Source organism: Phascolarctos cinereus, unplaced genomic scaffold (assembly GCF_003287225.1).
Source record: "Phascolarctos cinereus isolate Bilbo 61053 unplaced genomic scaffold, phaCin_HiC Scaffold_7;HRSCAF=346, whole genome shotgun sequence".
In the NCBI taxonomy this organism is placed as follows: domain Eukaryota; kingdom Metazoa; phylum Chordata; class Mammalia; order Diprotodontia; family Phascolarctidae; genus Phascolarctos; species Phascolarctos cinereus.
The window spans coordinates 169,670,521-169,696,879 of NW_027556180.1; the positions used below are offsets into that span (position 1 = coordinate 169,670,521).

The following is a 26,359-nucleotide window of genomic DNA, read 5'->3' on the forward strand; positions in this document are numbered from 1 at the left end:
TTAGAAAGAGTGATCCATTCCCCTTTTTTTCTTTCTACAGAGGATTCTGATATAACTCATTCATTGTAAAAGTATAAACTTATTCAGTGCATATTCACAGTATTCTGTGTATGAACAAAATGTTTTGCTTTGCTTTTTGAAAAATGTCCAGCTTTTAAACTCTCAGCGTGTGCTTATCTTCTTTTCTGATTAACTGTGGCCTTTGCTTTTCCTGCTTACTCTATCTCCTTCCTCAAGGTCATTTCACTGCCCATTGGCAGCATCTCCATTAGAGAAAAAAGACAGAGGAGACAGAAGATGAAATGCAAACTAGTTAATTTTGTTTCTTGTTCCCTTAAGTTTAGAAGGGAACAAAGTTAAAATGTTTTTCTTTTCTTTTTTTTCTGGATAATCTGTGCATTTCATTTATCCCTGTCTCCCATTCTGCACCTAACCAGAACTTGATTGTATATTAGTCAGTTTATTGAAATTCACTGAAATGTCCTTTGTGATTGTCTCTGGCCTGCTATGTTTTTTCTTCGAGCATGTCTACAGAATGATTTAAAGACTTCTTCACAGTGTTGTGGAACCTGGTTTTGTTACTGAAGAGGATAGTTGGAATTATACATGTAGATTCTTGCCCACTATTTACTGAGTTTATAAAATATGGACAGAAACACCAGCACATTATGTTTTAAGGCCAGGTGTGTTATTATGCTTTGCTTTCTCGTTCTACAGGGGACATCTACCTATTTTGCAAGGGAGCAGATTCTTCAATATTTCCAAGAGTAACCGAAGGCAAAGTAGATCAGATACGATCCAGAGTGGAGCGCAACGCAGTGGTGAGATGATGCCTTGAGCATGCATTAGGCTTTTTTAGGACCAAGCTGAGTTGCCATAAGGAAATGTTTTCTTTCTTCTGGTCATATTGGAGTCTGAAAATTCCAAACATTGCGTTGCCCAGAATAGGTATTATGGTCCCTAGATGGGTAATTTAGAATGGGGAAACTCATCATACAGGACAAATAGTTATTCAGCTATTGGGCGGGGGGGGGGGAAGGTGGTGATGGTTAAGGAACCATTCTGCCCAGCATTTATCCATGATATACAAGTTGGAGCCCTGGAGCTAAGAAATCTCAGGTCTAAATGGGTTTCAGATTAATTAATTTTAAAAAATAGGATAGAGTTGTTTTTTTTACCTTAAAAACATTTTGTTCATTTTTTTCTTCAACCTCTGTACGTATTTTTTCTCCTTTCAATTTTTAAGTAAAATGGATAAATGAAGACTTCCTAACAAATAATTGAGTCTCTACCAGCATATCATAAAAGCTGGTCTTTCACAAAGGTCTGGCTTTTCACCTTTGTGATCTTTTGTGGGACAGAAGCACCCCATTTCCTGTACCTCTGTCTTCTTTAATCCATGAGCCTTCATCCCAGCAAAGACAATTTTGGGCTTCATCCATCTCCCAGGTAGTTTATGGTTTTTTATCTGAGAACCTTCTTCTTCAAATGACTTCTGTGCTTGCCATCATGAGTAAGGGAATTCTTTTCAAAGGCCTGTTTTTCTACTCTTCAGTCTACAACAGCTGTCTCACCTCATACCTTTTCATCAGTGAATGTGGGGATCTCTTTGTCTTCAAATTTAGAAATTGATAGGTGTGCTGTGGAATATTTAAAAAAAAACATTACTATAAAAGAACATTTTAGCCGAGAAAATCTCAATGGAAGTTCATCAAGGTCCAATAATGTGTATTTATCAGTCGGGTGCTAAGTACCTTCTGTAGGCTAGGCACTGGGGATGCAAAGGTAAAAGAGAAACAGCTCTTATGCTTGAAGAGTTTATATTCTGTCAATGGAAATAACACGTACATGTATAAGCTTGCACAAATGTAAATACGAGATAATTTAGAGGAGACCCACTGGCAGCTGGAGGAGTTGGAGACGGCCTCATTGAGAAGACCGTGGTTGAACTGAATGCTGAAGGAAATGAGTGAGGGAGGAGTATATTTGATACTGCATTACATCTTATAGAGGAAGGGCCATGGAGGGGAAAGAGACCTGGCTTAGGGCTTTGAAAGACTCCCGGCAGTGTGACTTTTACCTGCTGCCTGTGCAGCCTTAGCCTCGTCACCTCCCTCCTCCTGGCTTTGGTTTCTCAACTGTAAAGTGAGGACCAAGTCATCATTAAGCTCCGCTAGAGCTCTGACTCCTATGAAAGTGTTGTAGAAGGAGTCAGAAGTGCCTTTGATCTTCATACCGAGTCTAGGATGGAGCTTGCAGGGTCAGACAGCTCTTAAATGTCACTTGCAGAGTTTGAATCTAGGTCTTCCTCTATTCAAGTCACATTGCTGCTAATGCTTTTTTTTTTTTTTAACATTTATAAGCCCAGAAACCCACACTGTTCATTGGCCCATCAGTTCAAGAGCCATTACTCATTGAGGCCACAAGATGGAACCAGTATGATTTTTGCTGTTGTTTAACGGACCATGCCAGCTGTCACTTAAGAAGTTCCTATGACTATGCCACCATTTTCTCAGCAAATCAATATTTATATGATAAACTATAAATAAATATATATGCACTCTCGTATATAACTACTTTACAACTAGTTTATGTCTAGTTTAATAATATAAAATACTCTATGAAGTAGTTATACACTAGTTTAGTTTAAATTGTCTAGTTTATATAAAATTATATATAACCAGTACTTTTTATATATACACACACACATAACTAGTTTCAATGGCCAAATAGAATACTTCATTAAAAATCACTTGTGGAATACTTAGAATTTAATAATAAATCCTATTTTTATAGTACTCTGAGGTTTATAGAGTACTTTTCTTCATACCAATTCTCTGAGAAATTTATTATTAGTAATTCCCATTTAACAATTGAAAAGGGCTTAGAGAGCTGTAGTTACAAAGCTAGTTATTATCAAACTTAAGACTAGAATCCACGCCAAGGCTCTTGACTTCATGTCCAGTGTTCTTCCCACTACATATATATATATGTGTGTGTATATATATATATGTATATGTATGTATATATATGTGTGTGTGTGTGTGTGTGTGTATATATATATGATTGTTTCTCAACTTGGAATTTTTAGAGCTGGTAGGAACCTTAGGGAACAAAAGTGGCTTATAAGGAAGTCTTTCCTGTCTAAATACTTGTACTAAGTTTCCTGACTGTACTCCCACAAATAACAAACTTAGAAGGTTCTGCTAGACTAATCTGCAAAGAATTCTTCTATTCAATACTTAGACTTCTGACTTCATTTCCCAAACTTCTTTGAAGCTTAAATTCTTCAGGACTTCTGGCTGGAAACCTTCTTTAAGTAATCACTGCATCCATCTCTCCGGCTGAAGTCTATGTGTGTAATTAGGGGATTGGGAATGGGCTGGAGGTTCTCCTCTATTGAAAGAATGCTGGATTTGGAGTCAGAATACCTGAATTGAAAACATGCCCACCAGTGTGGACCTTGAACACATCACTTAATTTTTCTTGATTTCAGTTTCTGCGGCTGTAAAAGGAGGAGGTTGGACCAGATAACCATGAAAGTCTCTTATTGCTCTAGATCTGTTATCTTATGAAAAGGTAGACATAAAACTGATGGAAACTGTGACTGCTCTTTCTTCTTTTCTCTCATTTCTTTATGGTACTGTCAGGAAAGCTTTTGGGAAAGAACCCATATGTCCCACTTGCTGCTAGGTTTTCTCTTATTTAAGGGATATGCAGACCTATTCTTACTTATTTGTTTTAATTTGTTTATTTACTTATTTGCAGTTAACAATAATTTTCTCTCTCATCCACCCTCCTGCCTCCTATTGAAAAAAGAAAAAAACTCAAGTATGCATATTGAGGCAAGGTAGATTTCCCTCATTTGGTCATATCTAAAAATCATATGTCTCATTCTTTACCCATATAGGCTTATTTTCTCTCTCTCTCTCAGGGTCACACAGCCAGTAAGTATGAAGTGTCTGAAACTGGATTTGAACTCAGGTCCTCCTAACTCCAGGACCAGTGTTCCATCCACTGGGCCATCTAACTGCCCCCATGTAGGCTTATTTTTTTTAATTTTTTTTTTTAATTTATTTTTAGGCAGTTGGGGTTAAGTGACTTGCCCAGGGTCATACAGCTAGTAAGTGTCAAGTATTTGGTCTGAGGCCAGATTTGAACTCAGGTCCTCCTGACTTCTATCCTGTAGGCTTGTTCTTAATGAGCTTGTGGCAAACCTCATTTGCTAACCAACAGTTACTTTAAATATAGTGCAATATAACCACTTTATAACCTCAGCTCTGCTGGGAACCGATAAGAGTTGTAGACTGGGAATAGAGTGATTTCTTATCTTTTATGCAAACATTTATCATCAGAGGCTATTGTAACTTGTAAAGCTATATAATAAGGCTTGGAATGGAGTTGCCCATCTGTGTTGGTGGGGAAATTATTCACACTGATGAAATTAGGGGTCCTTGGAGCTCAGCACATCTGTATGTCCATATCTGAGACATTTTGCATGGTAAAGAGCTTTTGAATAGATGTTGATAGAGTTATCCTTGACAGGATAATGTAGACAGGAGTCCAAGGAAAAATAAGAAGCTTGTGTTTGTCCTTTGGGAGAGACAGTTCTCTTTGGGGAGTGCATTAAAAACAATATTGCACAGATAATGAAACATTCCTCCTTCAGGGCAGAGAGGCAAGGGATGACTAGAGCTTCTAGAAGGTTGCACACTTGTTAGACGGTCACTATCCAGTCTATTTTTCTCAGTTGTTTTCCTTTGTTACAGGGAAGCGTTTGGTCCAGACAGGGTCAAAGTGGAGTGTTTTTCATTTTTCCAGAAATGACTATTATAACGAGAAAGGGAATCCATAAAATTTTATTTTATTTTAAGTATAAGCAGGTAATGGTATCATGGCTAGAGTCCTGGTCATGGAGTTAGGAAGATGCGAGTTTGAATCCTTCCTCAGACTCTTGTGACCTTGCACAAGTACGTTAACTGCTCTGAGTCTCTGTTTCTGCATCTGTAAAACATGGATAATAGCATCTACCTCACAGGGTTGTTGTAAGAATCAAATGAGATTATTTACATAAACAAAAAATACTTTGCAAACCTTAAAGAGCTTTACACATATTAGCTATTATTATGATTAAATGGATGGCCAAACTCTATTCCTCCCTCACTTGATGTGACCATTGCCCTGTGCAGATTTTTAAACATTTGGGACAGGTAAAATAGCCTATTTACAGAATGGTTTTGTTACTCATAATCAAATCTTTCTCCCCACAATGACAAAAACTGGAGATAATCATGCTGAAATACTTTCTGCTTGAAAGAATACTGGTTCTATTTTTTCCTCCCTGCATTATCCCCTATTATTTTGAGAGGGAGGTCATTTGTAAAGTACAAGGAAGTTAATAGAACTAAAAGAGTAATCCAGTACGTTCTATCTGAGCAGCTTCTGAGTCTGAGAAAATCCAGGCCCTCAACTTTGCTTTTTCTTCATCTTGTATTATTTATTACATTATGCCAGATTCCTAAATGCAGATACTTATGTAACAGAAGCTACAGGCATAAAATTTACTGTGCCATATTTCCTGAGTTTTTGTGCTTTTGTGCTTTTTGCAGAAGTGACAACTCAGAAATATGTTTCTATTTGCCTTTATTAATCTTACTTGGTAATGTTAAAAATCTCTTAAGACAAATTCCATATATCAAAATCATGTAACAGAAGAAAAGAAAGGTCCTCACTCCTTTCAGTTTCTACCCTAAGACTTTAGAATTCCTAGAAATCTGATTACACTGTTCTGTGAGGGAGGCAAAAAACCATTTGTTTTATAACAGTTCCTACAAGTAATGAGAAACAGATTGTTTTACCGGTAGTCTAGAAATATAACATCCTTCCCAACCCTTTTTAAAGCATACTTAGACATTGGCTTAATAGAGTATTATTTTTCTTTCCTCAAAAGCTAACATGGATTAAGTGATGTCTTGCAGAATATGACAGGGTCCATTAGGACATACATGGACCTCTAAAGTCCCTTACATTTCCAGAACCCTATGAACCTGTAAATATCCGGAGCCTTTTTGCAGTCTTGATTCAGTGAAAGCCAGACCACTGTTGGGAAATAGCTCACTAGAAAAGAACTGCTATAGTTATATTTTTAAATTTCAGAGCTAGGGCTTCAAAAATCAATGGCACAGGGACAGGATAGAGGGGACAAGGCGAAACAGCAATTCTTTTTTTGAGAAGTTGGGGAAAACTTGCAGGTTTTGGTGGACTGCAAGCCCAATATCAGTTAGCAGTATAATTTAGATTTTTGGCTTCATCGCCTCAGTACATCAAGAATCTGTAGTTTCATTAGTGTAGATTCTCTCTCTACTGTGTCAGATGCCGTGGTCATTTATTTCATCCAAGGAGAGATTTGAACCGAGGTTTCCAAACTATCACTTTCTCTGCTATACTACGCTGCCTTTCAGTTAAAATTCGTTATTAGCAGTTTAATATTCAGAGTGAGAGGCAGTCTACTATAGTGGATAGACTGCCACCCTGGGAGTCAGAAAGACCTGAACTCACATCCTTCCTCTGATGAATACTGGATTATAGGATGATTGATTGAAGGAAATAAAGATGTTTATTCTGAAGAAGAGAATTCTTGGGGGTCATATAAATAGTTTTCAAATCATAAATTTAGGAAGAAGGAGAGTTAGGAGGGGATCTACCTCAGATCTGTCTCAGCCTCTGACCCCACTGCTTAGGATTCTCCCTTCCAACATCTTGTACAGATAGTCATTTAGCCTATCTCTAAAGACCAGGAGCTCATTGCCTAACTAGGTAACCCATTCCATTTAGGGGCCATTTCAATGACTAGGAACTTTTCTCTTATGTTGGTAAAATTAACTTCTACCTGTTAGTCCTAGTTTGCTCTCTGCCCAAAGCAGAACAAGTCTAATGCTTCATCTATACGAGAACCCTTTAAGGATTGTAAATGTTGCTTTCGTGGCCTCCCTACACATTCACTTCTCTAGGCTAAACAGTCCCATTTCCTTCAACTGTTCTTCATAGGATGTGCTCTCTCAGAAAGTATTCTAGCTTGACAATGACATTTTCAAATATGGTACCCAGAACTTGACATAATACTCCAAATCTATAATTAAATCATTCAGTTTCACCCCCAAAAGAAAGAACTATGACCACAAAGTAGATGTTACAAGCAGGCAACTTCTGATTCTATATAAATAGAGACTTCCCATCAATTAGAGGTGTGCACGTGTTTAATGGTCTGCCTTGAGAGAGTTAGTGAGTTTTCCTTCACCCGAGATATTTGAGCAGGAGGTAGGAACTGCTTTCTGGGGTTATTGTGGAGGATATTTGTACTAATTTAGGTTGGGCTAGGGTTGAGACCACAAGAATTGATTCCATTCTGTACCATTTTTCCAAGGGTCTCTGGATGCCCTCCAACACATTTTTCACAATTTATTTATAAGCACCACCCTTATTTTGCCTTCATAGCAGCTTGCCTAAGTTTCACAGGCAAAGCCAGGATTTGAACTTGGTTTTTTAGACCAAAAGTATGGTGTTCTTTCCAGTACATCATTACTGCCTCTCACGTTAATTTGCAAACTTTAAAATTCTGCATTACATATTCATAACTAGTGTGAATTAAATGCTGTTCTGCAACGTGTAAAATTCATTCATGAGTGGGGGATGATCCCCAAGTCTCCCCCACGCCTGCTGTTAATACTTGCCCTCCTCCCCCAATCCCAGAGAATGTAAGCTCCTTCAGGGCAGGGAGTTTCATTATCTTTGAATCTTTTCTTAGTCAATTTAATTATACTGTTATCCATTCCACACCCTGACTTTCCTCATTTGGGTTTCAATACATCAGGCTGTAGGTCAGCATAAGAAATTAAATGAGTTTTACCGAAGCCTCAGACAACATGAGAAGGCCAGCAGAAAACGACAGAAAAAGTTTAGAAACTCAGAAATGCATAAAATATATGTGTGATATTGTATAATATCAACCCAAATTTTACCAAAAGTACTGTAAACCCCCGATAAAAGAAAAAGAAAAAAATTCAGGCTTCCTTCTTTGGTAAGAAGGGAGGGCCAAAATATTTTATGCAGATTTTCCAGATTGCAGGGATGCTGTGCCTCTAACCCCCTTGATGTGTAAGAGATAACTATTATTAAGTGGAAGGGAAAAGAGGATTAAGAAAGATAATAAAAAAAAATAATTTTGCAACTGGCGACCCTTTCAGGTTATAGTTTATGTGATATTTGTTTTTGGATGTATATTTCAGGAAGGGCTGCGAACTCTATGTGTTGCCTATAAAAAACTCACCCAGGAAGAATATAATGAGGTTTGTGAACTTCTACACGAAGCAAAAGTGGCCCTTCAAGAACGAGAAAAGAAATTGGCCGAGGCGTACGAGCTTGTTGAGACAGACCTTACTCTGCTTGGTGCTACAGCTGTTGAGGACCGGTTAAGTACCATATTTATTTAATCTTTTTTTTTTCAGTAACACATAGTGATCAAAAAAGACTACTTGAGGGACACGTTTTTTGTGTGTCTTTTTCCCCCAAGAAGAAGATGCAGCTTTTAACTGTCGTTAACACAGCTGTGCCTATATCACACAGATGAAGTCCATGGGATTGGATAAGATTCTGTCACTGTTAACCACTATAGAGGAACTCAGACAGCTTCATTTGATTAACAGATTCATTTGATAGACTCCTGCTGAGGCGTTTGTTTGAACTAGACAAAATGAAAAGATACCTGGAATTTCATAATTTACGTAGTTTTCAGAAAAGTGGCTCATTTTTTGTTGTCGTTGCTGTTCAGTTGTTTAGGTTGTTTCTGTTTCCTTCTCCAGCTTATTTTACAGTTAAGGAAACTGAGGCAAACAGGGTTAAGCTGCCCCTTAGGCTTTTTTTTAAAGCGTATTTTTTACAATAGAAATATTAACTGGGAAGGTTCTTACAATTCACATCTTTTTTTACTATTAACTTAACAATCATCAATAAACATGAATATTTAACATTGTAAAAAGCAACTTATTATAAAGAGTGTTCTGGGAACAGCTAGGTAGCACAGTAGATAGAGCTCCGGCCTTGGGGTCAGGAGGACCTGAGTTTAAATCTGGCCTCAGACACTTGAAACTTACTAGCTGTGTGACCCTGGGCAAGTCACTTAACCGCAGTTACCTCACCCAAAAAAAAAGTGTTCTAAAACTGTACTTTGGGACACTACAAAACTATAAACTTTTGTATAGCTTTGGTTTTATTAAATAGTTTAAATTTAATGTAATAGTAACAATTATCCTGTTTGATTGTATCCCTTTCTCAGCTTATTTTTGCTGAGTTTTTTAATATTTTATTAATGTTTTTTGAAGAGCAGACGTCTCTTAAACACTGCACACTAACTTCAACTCAGTCTCCAGAAAAAAATTAAAAAAGAAGCCCTCCCTTAGATAGTCAAGCAAAAACAATTGTTAACCACATATTAAAATACAGATCTCATGCTACATATGTACTCTCATCTATCAGCTGTGTACAAGACGTGGGTGGGCATGCTTCTTTATCAAACCTTTCAAGTTTGTCTGTGCATTGACCAGAATTCTGTAGCCTTTCCCAGCTGCTTTCCTGCCCATCACTGTGGGCCTTGTGGGCATTGTTCTCCTGGTTCTGCTGCTGTGTGTCACCGTGAATACACCATGTTCAGCATTGTTTATGATGTAACGATATTCCATCACTTCCATTTCACAGTTTTGAACAAGATGCCAGTGCGTGACTTTTTTTTTTCTGTTGAGTTATAGACATGAATGTTTAGTCTTTACTCATAATGCATGAGTGTGTCTCCATATGTATGTGTATTATGTGAGAGTGTAGGGAATAGAGCTGACCTTGGATGCGAGGACATCTGAGTTCAGGTCCCACTTCTACAATAGTGGCTGTGTGACCCTGAGCAAGTCATTTATCTGTCAGAGCTCCAGGCAAGTGTTGGAGACTGTCAGCTGCTGACAAGGCACTGACCTGCATTGGTAGAGAGAGTTCCTTATATCAGTGAAGTCACAGGTCTATCCAGATAGACAGACACCCTTCCCCCCCAACACACACACACACCCCACTGTCTCAGAAGTCTTGGTGTAGTTTTAAACTTTTTAGCTTAAAATGCTTTAGGGAAATCCTCTGTGTGTGTGTGTGTGTGGTGTCATCAATGTAAGGATTTCTGTCAGTGGTACAACATAACTCCTCTTTCTTCCTCTTCCCTTCTCTCTCCCCCTCCCCAGCCCCACTCCAGTAGACAGGTTTCATGAGTCTTTTTGACCAAAATATTCAGACACTGATACTGGCCACCTGTTGATGATAAATCTTTCCATATTCATTCTGCATGGTCCTCAGTCTCCTAATATGCCACCCAGAGCTTACTTGAAGTTTTTCTGTCTTGGTGTAGGGGCAGCCTGGTTGTACAATGGTTAGAGCACTATGCCTTGAATCAGGAAGACCTGAGTTCAAATGTAGCCCCAGAAACTTACTAGCTGTTGTATGACCTGACACAAATCACTTAACCCCTATTTGCCGCCATTCCTCGGCTGTAAAATGGGGACACATTGGACAAAGAAATGACAAACCACTCCAGTATTTTTGCCAAGAAAAACCCATGGGTAAGTCCATGGGTCACAAAGAGTTGGACGTGTCTGAACAACAAAAATCTTGGTGTAGGACCCGCCTTAATCTTCTTATAATCTTCTGCCATAGCTTTTGAGACCCCTCAGAGTCACCTCCATACCACACAGAAGTATTAGAGGTAGGATTGTAATGGGGGCTGTACATACAGGTAGAAAATTATGTTGTATCTTTTATTTTACTGTATTTTTTTTATATTTTATATAATTTAATTTATGCATGTAGTGAATAAAGACTTAACAGAGACAAATGTCCACAGTTGAAAACAATCAGTAACAAATACATATTCATGCATATATTTGTTCCCCTCCCCCATATATGAATAGATAGATAGATAGATAGATAGATAGATAGATAGATAGATAGATAGATAGATAGATAGATAGGTGAATGTATACGTATATAGGTACGCACATAAATACATCCATGTATGGACAATGACTTTATCAGTACATAGTCTTAATTATAATTTTAAAGCAGGAGATTACAAGTAACAAAATAGTATTCTCTGAAAATACCAACTGCAAATTGTTATATTTTGCAAAAGTAACTGCTTACCTCTTACAAAAATGATATAGCTTGCAAGATTTTTAAGTCTTTGTTAGGCTATGAGAAATGGTTGTTGAGCCACATTTTTTAGTTTCAAGATGCAGAATGAAAGTAGATTGGAATTCATTTAGAAGAAATGAAGAAACAAAATGAAAATATACGATGAACTGAAAAGCATAAATAAAAAGCTGAAGAAAGTTACTACTTGGGTTTTTTCTCTGGAAATGATTATAATCAGAGGGCTAGAAGTTAACTTTGATTCAGCCTAAGCCAAACCCAGTCTCCACAGAGGACTTCCCCCATAAGACCCGGTAAGATGAGTTGATAAGCATTCATTGTGCTGTGAAATGAGCCTCCCCCCCCAAAAAAAAAAGTAATACCAAATGTAGAAATGACAGTCTAATATTTGGAAAAAGTTGAGGCTAAAAGAAGAAATAGTTTTCCTTCCTCAGTGTTTTGGTCCCCAGAGATATGCTGTGTTGCCTTTAAGTACTCAGGGCCAAAACATTTTAAGAGATTCACAAGACTCTGGCAATTTTTGTTCCAGTTTGGTTTTTGTCAATATTTATTATCTGTTTGCCGCCCCCCCCCCCAGCCTCCAGGACAAAGCTGCAGATACCATCGAAGCTCTTCAGAAAGCAGGCATTAAAGTTTGGGTTCTGACAGGAGACAAGATGGAGACGGCAGCCGCTACCTGCTATGCCTGCAAGCTTTTCAGGAGAAACACCCAACTGCTTGAGCTGACCACGAAGAAGATTGAAGAGCAGAGCCTGCACGATGTGCTCTTTGAGCTGAGTAAGACCGTCCTGCGCTGCAGTGGCAGTATGACCAGGGACAGTTTCTCAGGGCAAGTAATACCTTCATTCCTCAGTCAAAATGGGGTCGTGGAACATGTGTTAATGTAGCTGAGAACAAAACAGCTGAAGCTCCTCAGTATGGCCATTGAGCCAGATGCTGCAATTAGCTGTAGTCTGTCATGGTGATGCAATACTACTGCTTCATCTTGCAAGTCCATGCCATTATACACAAGAGATGTGGTGTAAAAGATCACAGATGCCTCCATGAAAATTGTCCCAAGAGCAGGCTGCAAAACCCAATTGAGTTCTCACCACTTTTTGCCTCAGATAATTTTCTGAGGCTGCTGAGGAATGAACCGTCTTTCCTGGCTTTCTCTTAAAGTGGTGTTCCACTCCAGTCATACCCATTCCACGTCAGAGTGTTCAGAGTCCATTCAGATTCTTGCATCATTATCACACAATTAAGGTAAAATGAGTCAAGAAAGTTCTGAGCATGTTCATTTTATGATTGGTAAGGCTAGCAGTGACCAATAAACGGGGTCTTTAGCTCCTTAGCAAGTAGGGCTTAAAGATAATTTTTATAGGCAAAAAGAGCATCCAGAGTTAAAAGGTCATACATGGGGAAAACAATATGATCGGCTGGAGATCAGGTATGTGGGACTAGCAACTGCCCTTCCTCCCATCTTGTTGCTGCTTGATTGAGTCCACCTGTAAAGTTAGTTAATGGTATATGAATTATAAACCAGACTTCCTTGAAAGACAGAGATAACAGACCAGACTTCCCAGAAGGATAACTATGGGATAGAGAAAACATATTTCATTGATGTAAGAACACACTATTGATTTCACAGAAAAACTGAACTTCTAAACTTAGGGACTTCTGAACTTAACCCAGAGACAAAGAAACATGACATAAGCAATTATACAAAATGTCGATGGTTGGTATAGAATAGAATCAATTACAAAATGGAATCAGTTAGGTTTTTTCACTGGAATCTCCCTTTATGTGAGCTCTTCAAATTGCTTCTCGTTTGTTGCTAAGAGAGACGTCTAGGATAAGGAAGTCTGAGCTGATTGCTGGGGGACAGGAAAAATGAGTAATTCATGGTAAATACTTACGTGAAAATGATCATCCAAAGGTAGGATATATGATAGGACTGGTTTTCTTTCCCATTAGTGGTGAAAGCTGTGCTATGATCCATCCATTCTTTCCCTTGGTCACAGTTGTGACTATTTGCAGACATTTATGCCCTAATCTTTTCAATGCTAGGCTTTAGCCAATTTAGATAACTGAAGAAGTGCCCCAAAGACAGGATAGCCTGGGAATTAGGGCTTGGACTGGAAGATGGGGAAGACTATAAAATTTGTAAGCATTTATGTTTACTTCAGAAGTAAACTATTGAAAACTCAGATATCAGATTATTTGAAATAATTTTAAGTTAGAGATTTTCCTAAATTCAATAGGAAAAAAATTAAATTAGAGCAGAGTTTAAAAAACAGCAAAAATAAATTATTGAAGGTCTTGCATCAAACACTGGAAAGGATACCCAAGAAATATTGTTCCCTTAAGCCCACTGATGTATTGTTATTGATGTGTGTAGGCCTCCTGTAGACTCCCAAAAATGCCATGTCCCCTCTCAAAAGGTGAAGATTTAGCATTTGTTATTTGTGCATCCTGCAGACTTTCAACTGATATGCAAGATTTTGGCTTAATTATTGATGGAGCTGCATTGTCACTAATAATGAAGCCCCGACAACCTGGGAGCTCTGGAAACTACCGAGAGCTCTTCCTGGAAATCTGTAGGAACTGTAGCGCCGTACTCTGCTGTCGGATGGCCCCTCTGCAGAAGGCACAGGTTAGTGGATCTTTTCCAAATGACTTGACAAAGTGGCATCACTTTAGGTAAATATTGAAAGTCATTACTCAGTTGTGACAGCCTGTAATAATTTTAACTGTGGTGTCTGTTGCTCTCCGCCCCTCTACAAAATGAAAAATGGCAGCAAAAAAAAAAAAGAACGACGTACTAAAATTAGAAAGCATGAAAATCTAGCTGATAAGTGCAATTAGGTAATGACACATTAAAAAGGTTCCTTGCTGTGCCTGTGTTGATGATGTGTGTCTCATTCACATATTCTTAATATATAACCAGTTAACGAGCATGTTTAATTAACTGTTTTTTCCTGACTCTGTTTGTGTACCCTGTAGAGTCTCTGTGAGTATGAGGTAAATAGAATAGTAGTACCTCACTGTGCCAGTGGGTCTCTTCTGTCTGTGGAGGACTGGATAGACTACAGATCTTAAACAAAATAAAAGGAACGACGAAATAATAGGCATATTCCTTAGTAGGTAGCAAGGAGAATAGTCCTTTGCATAATCGGAAATAACATTCAAAAACATCATATACACTTTGTATCAGAAAGGACTTGTGGTAGTTAATGTTTCTTTTATTGCTACATTTAAGGGTGATTGTTTCTTATGCCTGGTAATTTGTAACACTTTGAAAAAACAGAATAAACCATGTTAAATAAATAGTGCAGTTTCCACATCCTGCTTCCCTTTGTCCTGGTCCATGCACAAGTTCTGTCAGCTCTCAGTGAGATATAACTGTATGGCCCAAAACAGATGTTGGCCTTGCTAAAAATTTAATGGGGGCAGGAAGGTAGATGTTTTAAGTTAAAAGGTCTCATATAGCACCTGCAGATTTAAATAAATATATATAGATACACAGATATGTAATATATTTTTAAATGTTATATAGGTGTATGAAAGGTATATAATCTCTAGTCTTTCAGAACAGAAGATCGTTATGAAGAGAGCAAGTTAGCTTCATGTAAGAGCTTAGGTTATAAACTCTCAGAGGACAGGGACTAATCATTTCTTTTATCACGCCAATATAATGCCTATCATACATTAAGTAGTCAATAAATGCTTATTGATTGGTTGAAATCAGCTTAGCAAAGTAGTGAGGATTAGAGACCGTACCTGTGATTTCATTGCTATAAGGAGTTCCCAGGTTGAGAAACACCCTCTCCCACAGTACCTCAGCACCTAGAGCAGAGATGTCAAACACTCACGAATCTCATGACACTCTAGAGTACAGCCAGGACCAGACTAAAATGTCATTGGGAGATATTTAACAAAATAAATAAAATTTAATGAAAGAGAAAGAGAAGAAAGAAAGAAGATAGACAGCATGCAGGGATCCATTTATGTAAGGTTTGCTGGCCCCTGTTTCTGTCTGAATTTGACACCAGCGACCTAGGGCACTGAAAGGTTTTCATTGGCCCTTGGTCATCTATCCAGCATCTGTGGGAGCTGGGACATGAAACCCAGGTTTCCTTGTTTTCAAGGTCAGTTCTCTCTCTATTACACCATGATGCCTTTCAACAAAGTATTCACAAAAGGATAGAATTGACTTCTACCTACTAAGGAATATGCCAAATGAAAGAAGATGTAAAATTGTCATCTTTCTGTGCACTTCGTTCTCTACATGGGGAAATTTGATCTGTATGATTATGATGTTATGACAGCTATTTTATTCTTGCTCTTCCACTTACTTGTATCAGGTAAGTGTCCTTTTATGAAAGTTGCTGTCATTGTTAAGGTATTTGTTAATTCTTCACAGGTTCAAAAAGAAAATATGGCAAGGAAATAGAATGTAATCATCTTTATTATATTTCCAAAAGCCCTTTTCCATCTCTGTTCTTTGTGATGCTACATACTTCCTACTCTCTCAAGTGTACTAATGTCTATGATACATCTGTAGTGGTTCTGCAGACCTTACTGAATGGAATCACATCTCGATAACCTGATTTCACTAAAAATTAAAACAATATGCCCATTTGAAACTAATCAGGGCTTTTAGGTTTGTTACAGTTCAGATGAGGAATAATGTAAAGATGAAACATAAAATGCTTTGTAAACCACAAAGCTATTTGATTTTTTCAAGTTCTAAAGAATATCACTAGTCCACATTTATATAAATTTGATAAAAAAAAACTGATTTCATTTTCTCACTGGCACAGCTTTCACCACTTATGGGAAAAACAGTCCTCTCATATATCCTACCTTCTGATAATAAATCATTTTCACAGTAGTGTTTACCATGAATTACTCATTTTTTCCACATCTGTCCCCAAGTAGTTAGCTCTGACTTCCTCATCCTAAACCTCTATCTTAGCAACAAATGAGAAGCCATTTGAAGGACCCAGTCCATAGAAAGACTACATTTAAATAAAGGCAGATAGTAGTGAGAAAATAAAATATTTTCCATCAAAATTACATATATGTGGACTACTAGCATTCTTTAGAAGTGTTAAAGATTCTTTCAGAAATGACTAAGATCCTTTAAAAGTCAGCAAAGCACAGATGGGGGAAAAAAAACATACCAAGTTGTAACTTAATAAGTAATTTTGTGTGGCCACATTAAAAATAAGGACCAGAATTTAAGAATACCTCAGGACCAAGCTGTGTCAATTGACCCAGTGCATTTGAAGGTAGCAGAATGAAAATTTTTCCTTCACATTAAAATTATAAAATCTACTTGTAATTGTTTGTGTTTATGTGTTTTTACAGATAGGAATTATAGCAAAATTATTAAAAATTATCTTAAAAAATCATTGTGTCACTTGACATAATTAATACCCCTGGTCCTCCTAATAATATGAAAGTCAAGTTTAGATAATCACGTTAACTTCACTAAGGATTCTCTATTAAAAATTCTAATTTTTTATTGACATTGGCATTTACTTGAGTACACAAATAAACTCAAATAGACAGGTTGATATGTAGGGGTCCTGTAACTTCTGATATTGACATACCCAGGACCTGGCTGTAGATTGCCTTATGATACATTATCATCACCCAATAGCCCAATGGCCCTATATTCCTAGGAACCCAGGCATATTACAAACTAGCTCAGTATATAAAAAATACTCACCAACATATACAAACCAAGGAGAATACACAAAAAATCTGCCCACACTGAAAATGTGGACCTGAGTGGTCCTAATATCACTGTTTCCTATTAGCCTAACCTCAGTTCTTTCCTGCTGTCGGCAAAGCTCTCAGTAAGAATAGCTGTCAGTGCTGGGCCGAAGGAACTGTGTCATTTCCTTCTAAAATATAGGCTGTGATGAGTCTAGCTCCTTCTACCTGCAGAAACTTGCCATTTCTAGCTGACCCACCTTCTTCACCAACCTCCAGCCTCCAGATGCATGAGCTCAGGACTTTCTTAACCTCTTAGTTTACAGCCTTCACACCTCTTAGTTTTGAACTTAACCTTTCTCCCAGGAGATGATTTAGCTCAATGAGTATTCTTATTAGACTTGATATATTCTGTGGAGAAGGTTACTTGGCCAGCAAGTCCTGGAGCTTGCTCATTTTAGCCCTCCTTAAATATCTCATTGTGAATCATGACTGACATGTACATTAGCAGGGGTCTCACTCCCTGCCTTATATCCAATATTGAAACTGTTTATCTAATGAATTCTACATCTTGCATCTTCTCAGTATGCCCAAACATAATCAAATACTCAGCCTTAAAGAACTAAGGGAAAGGTATTTCAAGGATATTTCTCAATTAAGTGTACCCTTTTTAAAAATTATTTAACTGTGATGATTGACACCCACACCTGATTTGATAGAAAAATATGGGACTACTGCATCTGAAACATCAACTGACTAGTGACCAAGAAAGGCAAATTCTTCTCCTCCCTGTCTCCTGACAATATGAAGACCTAGAATCGTGGGTTAAGGTGCCAGCAAAGCTGTGGCTGAGGAAGGCGTTTCAGAGGAGTTGTCTGTGTATATTCCCTAAGTGAGATGTTGCTCATTTCCTAAGCTTTGTTCCTCACAGTCCACTCCTGTAATTGCACTTGTTAACCCCCAGGCTTGACCCCACTCCACAACGTGCTGGCATTTCTCTTGGATCCTGAGATCCTTGACTGCTAGCATATCACCTGGTCTTACACAGCCATACCCAAGATGGTCCACATGCTCATAAGACTGGAAGGGACATGAGAGTTGTTCCAGTCCAACAACTTCATTTTACAGATGGCAAAACTGAGGCCCAGAGTGATGAAGTGATCTGCTCAAGGTCAGACAGTTAGCAAATAGTGAAGCTGGAATTTGAACCTATGTCCTCTAACTTGAGGACCATCTAGTACCCCTTCTTTGGCATTGCTGTGCTGTCCAGGAGTGGCTGTTACTGACCTTGTGACCCACAGGGATATACCATTGCGTAGTCCTGTGGTATTGTCTTAAGGCCAAGAGCTCCCTCAGTTTGCAGGGCCATCCAGGACACACAGTTTTCTCAGGGATGTCCCTACATACCTCCCTTGGAGAGAGACACAAAGGAAAGATACAAGGTAGAAGATTAGGAACACCACACCTCATCTGGCGCTCTTCCTCTTGCTCCTTCCAGCATACACACACACCCATGCACCTGTGGTATCTTGGGCTACTCTAGACATAGACACTTGCTTTCCTTGCTGTTAGAGGCTATCTCCAGGGAGCCTTAGAGTGGGAAGGAGGCTGACACACTTGTTAAGGCTAATATCTTGCCTCCCTAAGATATATATTGATACCGTGTCCTTTACAATTTGATGGCAAAGCTCTAATATGAGACCTTGAAGAGTATTTCAAAAATATTCAGAATTCTTTTAATAATGGTTTGCAACTTGAGAGACTACAAAGCATGTAGCATCACACAATGCATATATATTGAAAGGGACTTACTCAGAGGAAATATGCTAAGGAGGTATTTCCTTGTGTCAAGATTGCTTTCTAAACATATGATGAAGTTGAAAGATAATTTTTCATTGAGCAAAGTTTCAGAAAATTATTTATTCTGACTCTGATTTTTGCAGAACATCTTGGAACAGCAAGTTGCTAATATTGCCTGCATTTTCCCATATGGATTCAAAGCATGAAGTATATAAATAAAAAATGTATTTCATTTATCTAATTTTTCCATCTTCAGAATTTTCTGACAAGTTTCCTCCAGCATATTTGAAAGTACTATCTTAGATTTCTTCTTCCCCCTTCAAAGGGTAGTTTTATTCCTCATGGGTAAAATGCATCATGTGTTGAATTACCACAAGACAAGTTGTTTTTATCTATTGTCATTGAATAACCACCATTATAAGTGGGTCCAAATTTTTTTTTTAAAAGTACTCTTACCTATCCATGTTGCCGTTGGGTAGTCACTGGACACACTGAAATGAGCATATGTAACATAAAAGAGTGATTCTACATTTGTTTTCTGTTTTTCCAGATTGTTAAATTGATTAAACTTTCCAAGGAGCACCCTATTACCCTAGCCATCGGGGATGGCGCAAATGATGTCAGTATGATATTAGAAGCACATGTGGGCATAGGTAAGCCTTTTGCCCCTTCATCACTTTTGTCCCCATATTCAGATAACTCTCGTCATGATGAAGGAGATGAATTAAGACAAAGGTAGTGCTAAAGAATATAAGTGATCTATTTTGAAACCAGAAGCAGACAGTTCCTCTCTGAAGAATTTATGGATGAGAAGACATTGAGGAATTAAAAATCTGCATCCATGGAAGGAGTTCCCATACTAGGGAACTCAAAGATTCGTCTGTGTATCCAAGTATTTGCAAAAGCATATGTCATTTAATATATGGACATTTGAGAGATATATTTAATAGTACTCACGCAATATCAATCCTCCTTCCATATTTGTAGAGTTAAGTGTGTTTGCTAAATGCATCCCAACAAATTGTTATCTTTTAGGTGTCGTTGGAAAAGAAGGTCGTCAAGCAGCGAGGAACAGTGACTATGCAATACCGAAATTTAAGCACTTAAAGAAGATGATCCTTGTCCATGGACATTTTTATTACATTAGGATATCTGAACTTGTGCAATACTTCTTTTATAAGGTGAGGGAAGTTTCCCTGCTGTTATCTCTGTTTCCATGGAATGTGACATATGTGAAGTGGCACAGTTGTTGAAATGGCTTGAAACCATAGGGACGGACTATCTAAAAATAGATGAGACAATGGGAAAGAGATAACGAAACATCTCTTGGAATAATCTTTTCATCAAGGAAGAAAACCATCAAATTCTCCCTGTGTTAATGGAAAAATCTTATCACTCTCTAATCAGCCTATCAGTCCCTAAGTGGTATAATATTGGGGGGAGGGTTGAATATTTTAAATAATTCTTTTTTCTTCCAGTTCTCCTACTCCTTCCCATGATATATATTTAATACAGTGTGATAGAATGGAAAAGAATATTCAATTTAGATTCAGAAGACCAGCCAGGCTTTACAACCTGTCACTTACTCTCTGTGTGACTGTAGGCAAGTCTCTTAACCTCTCTGAGCCTCAGTTTCCTTATCTGTAAAGGAGAGATGATAATATTTCCACTACTTCTTTCACAAGTGATTATGAAGATCCATCCTCTTGCCAGTCGATCATTTACATCTTTGCTAAAACAGTCTTCCTGAAGCACCAGATAGACGATGTCATTCACCTGCTCATTGTGTGGTTTGTCCTTCATTCTCGAAGAGGGCCATGACATCAGGGAGATGATGACATGACTTGCAATTGAATTTGATTTGAGTGAAAGAGGGCTATGCAAAGTCACCTGCCTCACTTTCTCCTCCAGAGCCGTCTGGGACCAAGCCTTAAACCCAGTTCACTCTGGATCTCACTGGTTGGACTACAGTAGGTCCCTGCCCTGCCCAAGCATCACTTAATGATTATTTTTTGGACCCTTCTGGCTTACAGTGAATGTGTAGTGACTGTTTCTCTTTTGGCTAGCAACCCTGAGGGTCTTCGCCTCCCAGTTTGATTTTTTTTTTTAACTAAATCGACCATCCCTTGGCTCACTTCTTAAAGAGGCCTTTTCACTGAATGGACATTGCTACACTCAAAGAGAGAACTTGAAAAGACCTTAGCTTAAAAAAGCCAAGGTCTCCCCCTGCATCCTGGGCCATCTCCAGTCGTCCTGATCTGTATCTGGCTACTGGACCCAGCTGGTCAGTTTGCATTAGGCAACTCAGCTCATCTTCTCCTTGTCTGCTCATCGTCCTCCAGTGGTTTCCCATTGCCTAAGGGATAAAACACAACCTCTTTTCTGGTTTAGGTGGTCCCTCCTACCGAAAACTTTCCCTAGTTCTGTTGTTAAGGTTCTCTTCCTCTTCAAATCCTTCTGTATTCATCAGTTTAATCTTTATATCCAGTACAACAGAAGTTCCTTTGGACAGAGACTGTTGTTCATTATTGTCTTTGTGTTTCAGGGCCTTATAAAGAGTAAGTACTTAATAAATGTGTGCTGAATTTAATTGAATTGGCATTCAAGGCTCTTGCTGTCTAGCTTCAACCCAACTTTCCAGTCTTATTTCATACTACTCCCCTTCCTGTCCAAGCCATGCTAGATTGTTAACCATTTCCTGATCTCATTATGCCCAGCCTCACTCCTTGTATTTATGCATGCCTTGCCTCATATATGAAATGGACTTCCTCTACATCTCTACCTGTTGAAATACTTTTCTTATATATGCAGGCCCAGCCAGCTCAGATGCTGCCTCCTCTCAGGAGGCTGTGTTTCATGAGGCCCTTTTCCATGTGCTTCCCAGGCAGAAAATATTTCTCCTTCCCAAAGATTTCATGCCTCTCCCTTGATCCTTTCCTATGTACTCTTTTTCATTCCAACTTGTATTTTATATATTTGTGTATGTCTTACCCCTCTAGTAAACACTAGCCCACTATGGAATTTTGTATCCTTATATCTCCAGGTCCTAGTTCAGTGCCTTGCACATAGGCATTTAATACATGTGGGTCAAATGAATGACTTCAGTGCTGTATAACTATAAATATCAGCCAGATTTTTTTGTGCAGTCAGCTGGTATTACACATATTCTTTTTTATTTATTTCATTTATCTATTTCTCAATTAATATAAAAAATTTAGCATTCATTTTTTAAAATTTTGAGTTTCAAATTTTCTCACACCTTCTCCCCCATCCCTTGAAAAGGCAAGCAGTATGATACCATTTATCCATGTGAAGTCATGCAAAACATATTACCATGTTAGCCATGTTGCAAAAGAAAACACACCTAAGAAAACCCCAAGAAAAATAAAGTTTAAAAAGTATGATTCAGTCTGCACTCAGACATCATCAGTTCTCTCTCCAGAGGCAGATAGTATTTTTCATCGTGGATTCTTGGGAATTGTATTGGATCATTGTATTGGTCAGAATAGCTAAGTTTTTCACAGTTCATCATCCTTACAATATTGATGTTACTGTTTACAGTGTTCTCCTTTCTGCTCACTTCACTTTGCAGCAGTATATTTATGTCTTTCCAGGTTTTTCCGAAATTATCCCGCTCATCATTTCTTATAGCACAATAATATTCCATTACAATTATATACCATGACTTGTTTGGCCATTCCTCAGTTAATGGGCATCCCCACACTTTCCACTTTTTTACCCTGGTAAACATTATTAAGCACACAGTCTGTGTGCCAGGCACCATGCTAAGTTCTAGAAATACAACTAGAGGCAAAAAAGAAGTCCTTGCTCTCAAGGCACTGACTTGCTAATAACCAGCATGACACATAAAAGGAAGCTGGCAAGGACAGGGTGCTGACCAGAGGACTACAGTCTGGTCAGAAATGCCCCAAGGCAGGGGCTGCTTCTGAAGGAAGAGTGTGAGTTGAAGCGATCTTCCAGAATGAAGAACTTCCTGAAGCATGATGAAGTCCAGAGGACTACAACATGATGGGAAATGTCATCATCCTTCTGCCTCCATCAACATCTCATTTCTCTTTAATAATAATAGTATTATATAATGCTTTAAAGTTTGAAAAGCATTTTAAATGTATTCTCTCATTTTTTCCTCAAAACAACCCTGAGATATAGATACTATTATCTCTGTTTTACAAATGAGCAACTGAGGCAAAAATAGATTAACTGACTTGCCCAGGGTCACAAAGCTAGAAGGTGTCTGAACTCAGGTCTTCCTGACTTCAGGTCTAGCACAGTGTCCACTCTGGCACTTAGCTACCTAGGTAGCAAATCTGGTAAATTCCTCTTTAACATTTTTGTTTCCACAAAGCCAGGGCATCATTGTGTATTTATCGGATTCCAAAGAAATAAAATGCAAATTAATTTTTAAAATCTGTTACTTGCTACCCTGTGGGCCCAAGTCTATTTCAGAGCCTCCCTTAACCCTCCCTCAAATAATGAGGTATTACACAGGCCACTAAAACAACATTTACAAGGAGGAGAACCATATGAAATGTGTGCTTTGACTAATAAACATTTTTCATTTCTCTTTCAGAATGTCTGCTTCATTTTCCCTCAGTTTTTATACCAGTTCTTCTGTGGATTTTCACAACAGGTGAGTCTCAAAGTCTAGATAAGGATTTTGCCTAACCTGATTCTTTTTTCCCAGCATATTGAGAGAATGAGGGTAGGTTGTCATTCGCATGCAAAAGATCACCTTTGCAGGAAAGTGAGGAAGGAGATGGAGAAGGATTGATGGAAAAGAGAGGGTATCCTCCATCCTAATCAGCCTCGGAATTATGTGTGTCTTTCCTTATCCCTGTAGCAGACTGGGGTAGAGGAACATTTGGGGCAGAACCAAGATAGCATTTCCCTTTGGTGGCTCTCTCATTGAATTTTAGCTCTCTAAAATACCTCAAAGTGTTATAAATATTAATATAGTGCTTGCTTTCTGTGCAGTCACAGCAGTGACTAAGTGATTAATTCTCTGCTGGGCCTGGGTAAAAAGGAAACAGGGTGACTTTGCCGCTTTAGTTTGATAGAGTAGTTTAGGAGTAGAGTACCTCCTGATCCCAAGAGTCAGAATCCACCCCAGTATGCCTTCAGTCCAGATCCCTTTGCTCTGCCCTTTTTGGTGAGTTTTGTTAGCATATCCAATAGCAAGACAGGTCATCCTGGGATGATGGGGTGAGGACATCCCCGGAAGCGTTATTGGGAACCCTTCCCTTTTTATAGGGACTCTTCACCTCTCTATATTGTTGGGAGCAATTTTAATTGTGAATATTCTGGTGGTTATTGGTATTTGATCTTTGTATGTGCTAAGGTGAAATAGTCATCCTGAGATTATAGGGTGAGGTCAGCCCCTTAATCATTATGGGAAACCCATTTCACAGGGACCTTCAGCTATTGGCATTATCAGGTACAGTTTTAATTCTAACTACATAAGAGTTTAGATGAAGGCCTTGATTAGTCTACCTTATGCGGGATATCCCAAAAGTCTTAGTGCAGTCGTAAGCGGTAAGCTACTGCTTACAGATGCTAAATTCACAGGAGCATAGCATGTGTGGTTCTTTGTAGAATTAAACCATTCCCAGTTATGGTAGATGTACATTTTGATTATTTTTTTTTAACACAAAGGTGTATGTGTTGCTTTAAAAAGAAAAACAATTCTTTTTTTTTCTTCAGCCTTTATATGATACTGCGTATCTAACACTGTACAATATCAGCTTCACTTCCCTCCCCATCCTCATGTACAGTCTGATGGAGCAGCATGTCAGCAGTGATATGCTCAAGAGAGACCCTTCACTGTACAGGTAATGTCACTGAGATACAGCTTAGTAAAATGACTTGTTTAGAGCATCTTCTGCTAGCAGAGATTCCTAAGTGGGGAAATCACCCAAGTTAAATAACATACATTTATTGTGTGTACGTGGTTTGTGTCCCATTCAACATGCATATGATTAAGTCATTTTGTGTCCGATGTGTTCTGATACAGTTATAACTGTGAAACAAGAAGAGCGGTAGTAGTTGACGTTTGTATAGCCCTTTAAAGTCTGCAGAGTGATGTGCTACTTCAAAGCATTTCATCTCATAGATTTCCTGCCTACATTTCCCTTATAAAGAAAACAAAAGGTATATTATTTCAGAGGGGAAAGAGAATTGTTTGTCTTTTAGTGAACCTTACTTCACTTGACCCCTTTATGCTAAAGGGAGTCCTTCTTTCTTTTTTTTTTTTTTTAACAGAGCTAGGTCTTTGATTTCACTGGTATGGGGAACTCTCAAAAGACAACTTCCTTGGCCAGTGCTGATCAGAGCCTGCTCTGTGCCTTACAATCCAGGAGAATTACCTGGTGGCCAGGGCACTAAGAGAAGTTACATGACTTGCCCAGAGGCACACAGCCAGTGGACGTCACAGGTGGAACATGAACCCAGGTCCTCTATGACTCAGTGGTCAAACTCTTTATCCACCTCGTCATGCTGCTTCTCTTAATTCCAGTTCAAGGGAAAATTGGGCATATCTTATGTTCCCATCAGGACTTTTGACAAAGGTGATTCCTTGCTTTAATTCTGTGATGGATTATAGGAATCTACTGACTGCTGTGTTGCTTCCTCTAATAATAACTTATATATAGTCAAAGAGTCTCCTGGAATAACGAACCACAGCAATGAAGGCTCAGATCAGGGGGAAAAAGGCCAGAAATCTCCAGTGAACGTTATTTGTTGGGTTAGTGCACATTGACTGGCTTAATGCATAAAGTTGGGAAGAAATAAAATTATGTTTGTGAGTAGATTTGCATATATGTGTGGGTGTGTGTATAGATAATCACATATCTGATTATAACATTTACATGTATGCGTGTATATACACACATTGTGCACGTTTGTAGGCACATAGAGAAGAATTATTCAAATATTCTCTTTTCGTGAATTTTTGAGAATAATATGTGTTGGGAAGCCACTCGGGCAGCAAATCAACAGTATCAACGTACAACATAAGGCAACATTGTGTGGTGGAGCCATGGCTTGGGAGTCAGAAGATGTGGGTTCAAATCTCAGTCAGGAGGGGCAGCTAGTGATGCAGTGAATAGAGCACCGGCCCTGAAGTCAGGAGGACTTGAGTTCAAATCCGGCCTCAGACCAAACACTTGACACTTACTAGCTGTGTGACCCAGGGCAAGTCACTTAACCCCAATCGCCTAAAAAACAAACAAAAAAAACCAAATTTCAGTCAGGCCCTCTAACTGAGTAGCCGTTTGACCTTAGACAAATCACACGAGCTTCAGTGTTCTCATCTGTAAAATGGGAAAAAATAATGTTGGCACTAACTACCTCCTTCTTGTTGTGAGCAAAATGATTTTAAACCTTGAAGTGCTAGATGAATGTGAGTTGTTTTGTGATTGCTATGGAGTTACTAGGAAGGTAATTCATTGAGGAGGTAGAATTTGAACAGGCTCTGATGGATGGAGCTCATTGGGAGAAGGGATTCCAGACTTTTCTTTAGCATATTCATTAGAATCCTAGTATAAGGTGTTTAGCTGTTACAAACATTTGGATGCACTGAATATCCAGGTGTGACTCC

At 38.5% G+C, this 26,359-nt stretch overlaps 1 protein-coding gene across 6 annotated transcripts in view; it reads left to right on the forward strand.

Moving 5' to 3' along the window:
• The window catches only part of ATP11A (ATPase phospholipid transporting 11A), a 234,538-nt gene that overhangs the window by 181,468 nt on the left and 26,711 nt on the right, over window positions 1–26,359 (forward strand). For all 6 annotated transcript variants that reach the window (XR_013483324.1, XR_013483325.1, XM_020965229.2 and 3 more), the window contains exons 17-24: window positions 718–821; window positions 8,286–8,467; window positions 11,816–12,067; window positions 13,699–13,873; window positions 19,295–19,397; window positions 19,780–19,925; window positions 23,336–23,395; window positions 24,466–24,593. Coding sequence is in view for 4 of the 6 variants with exons in the window: in XM_020965229.2 (XP_020820888.1) it covers window positions 718–821; window positions 8,286–8,467; window positions 11,816–12,067; window positions 13,699–13,873; window positions 19,295–19,397; window positions 19,780–19,925; window positions 23,336–23,395; window positions 24,466–24,593 (1,150 nt within the window). In the remaining 2 variants the exon portion in view is untranslated. The remainder of the gene's footprint in view (window positions 1–717; window positions 822–8,285; window positions 8,468–11,815; window positions 12,068–13,698; window positions 13,874–19,294; window positions 19,398–19,779; window positions 19,926–23,335; window positions 23,396–24,465; window positions 24,594–26,359) is intronic.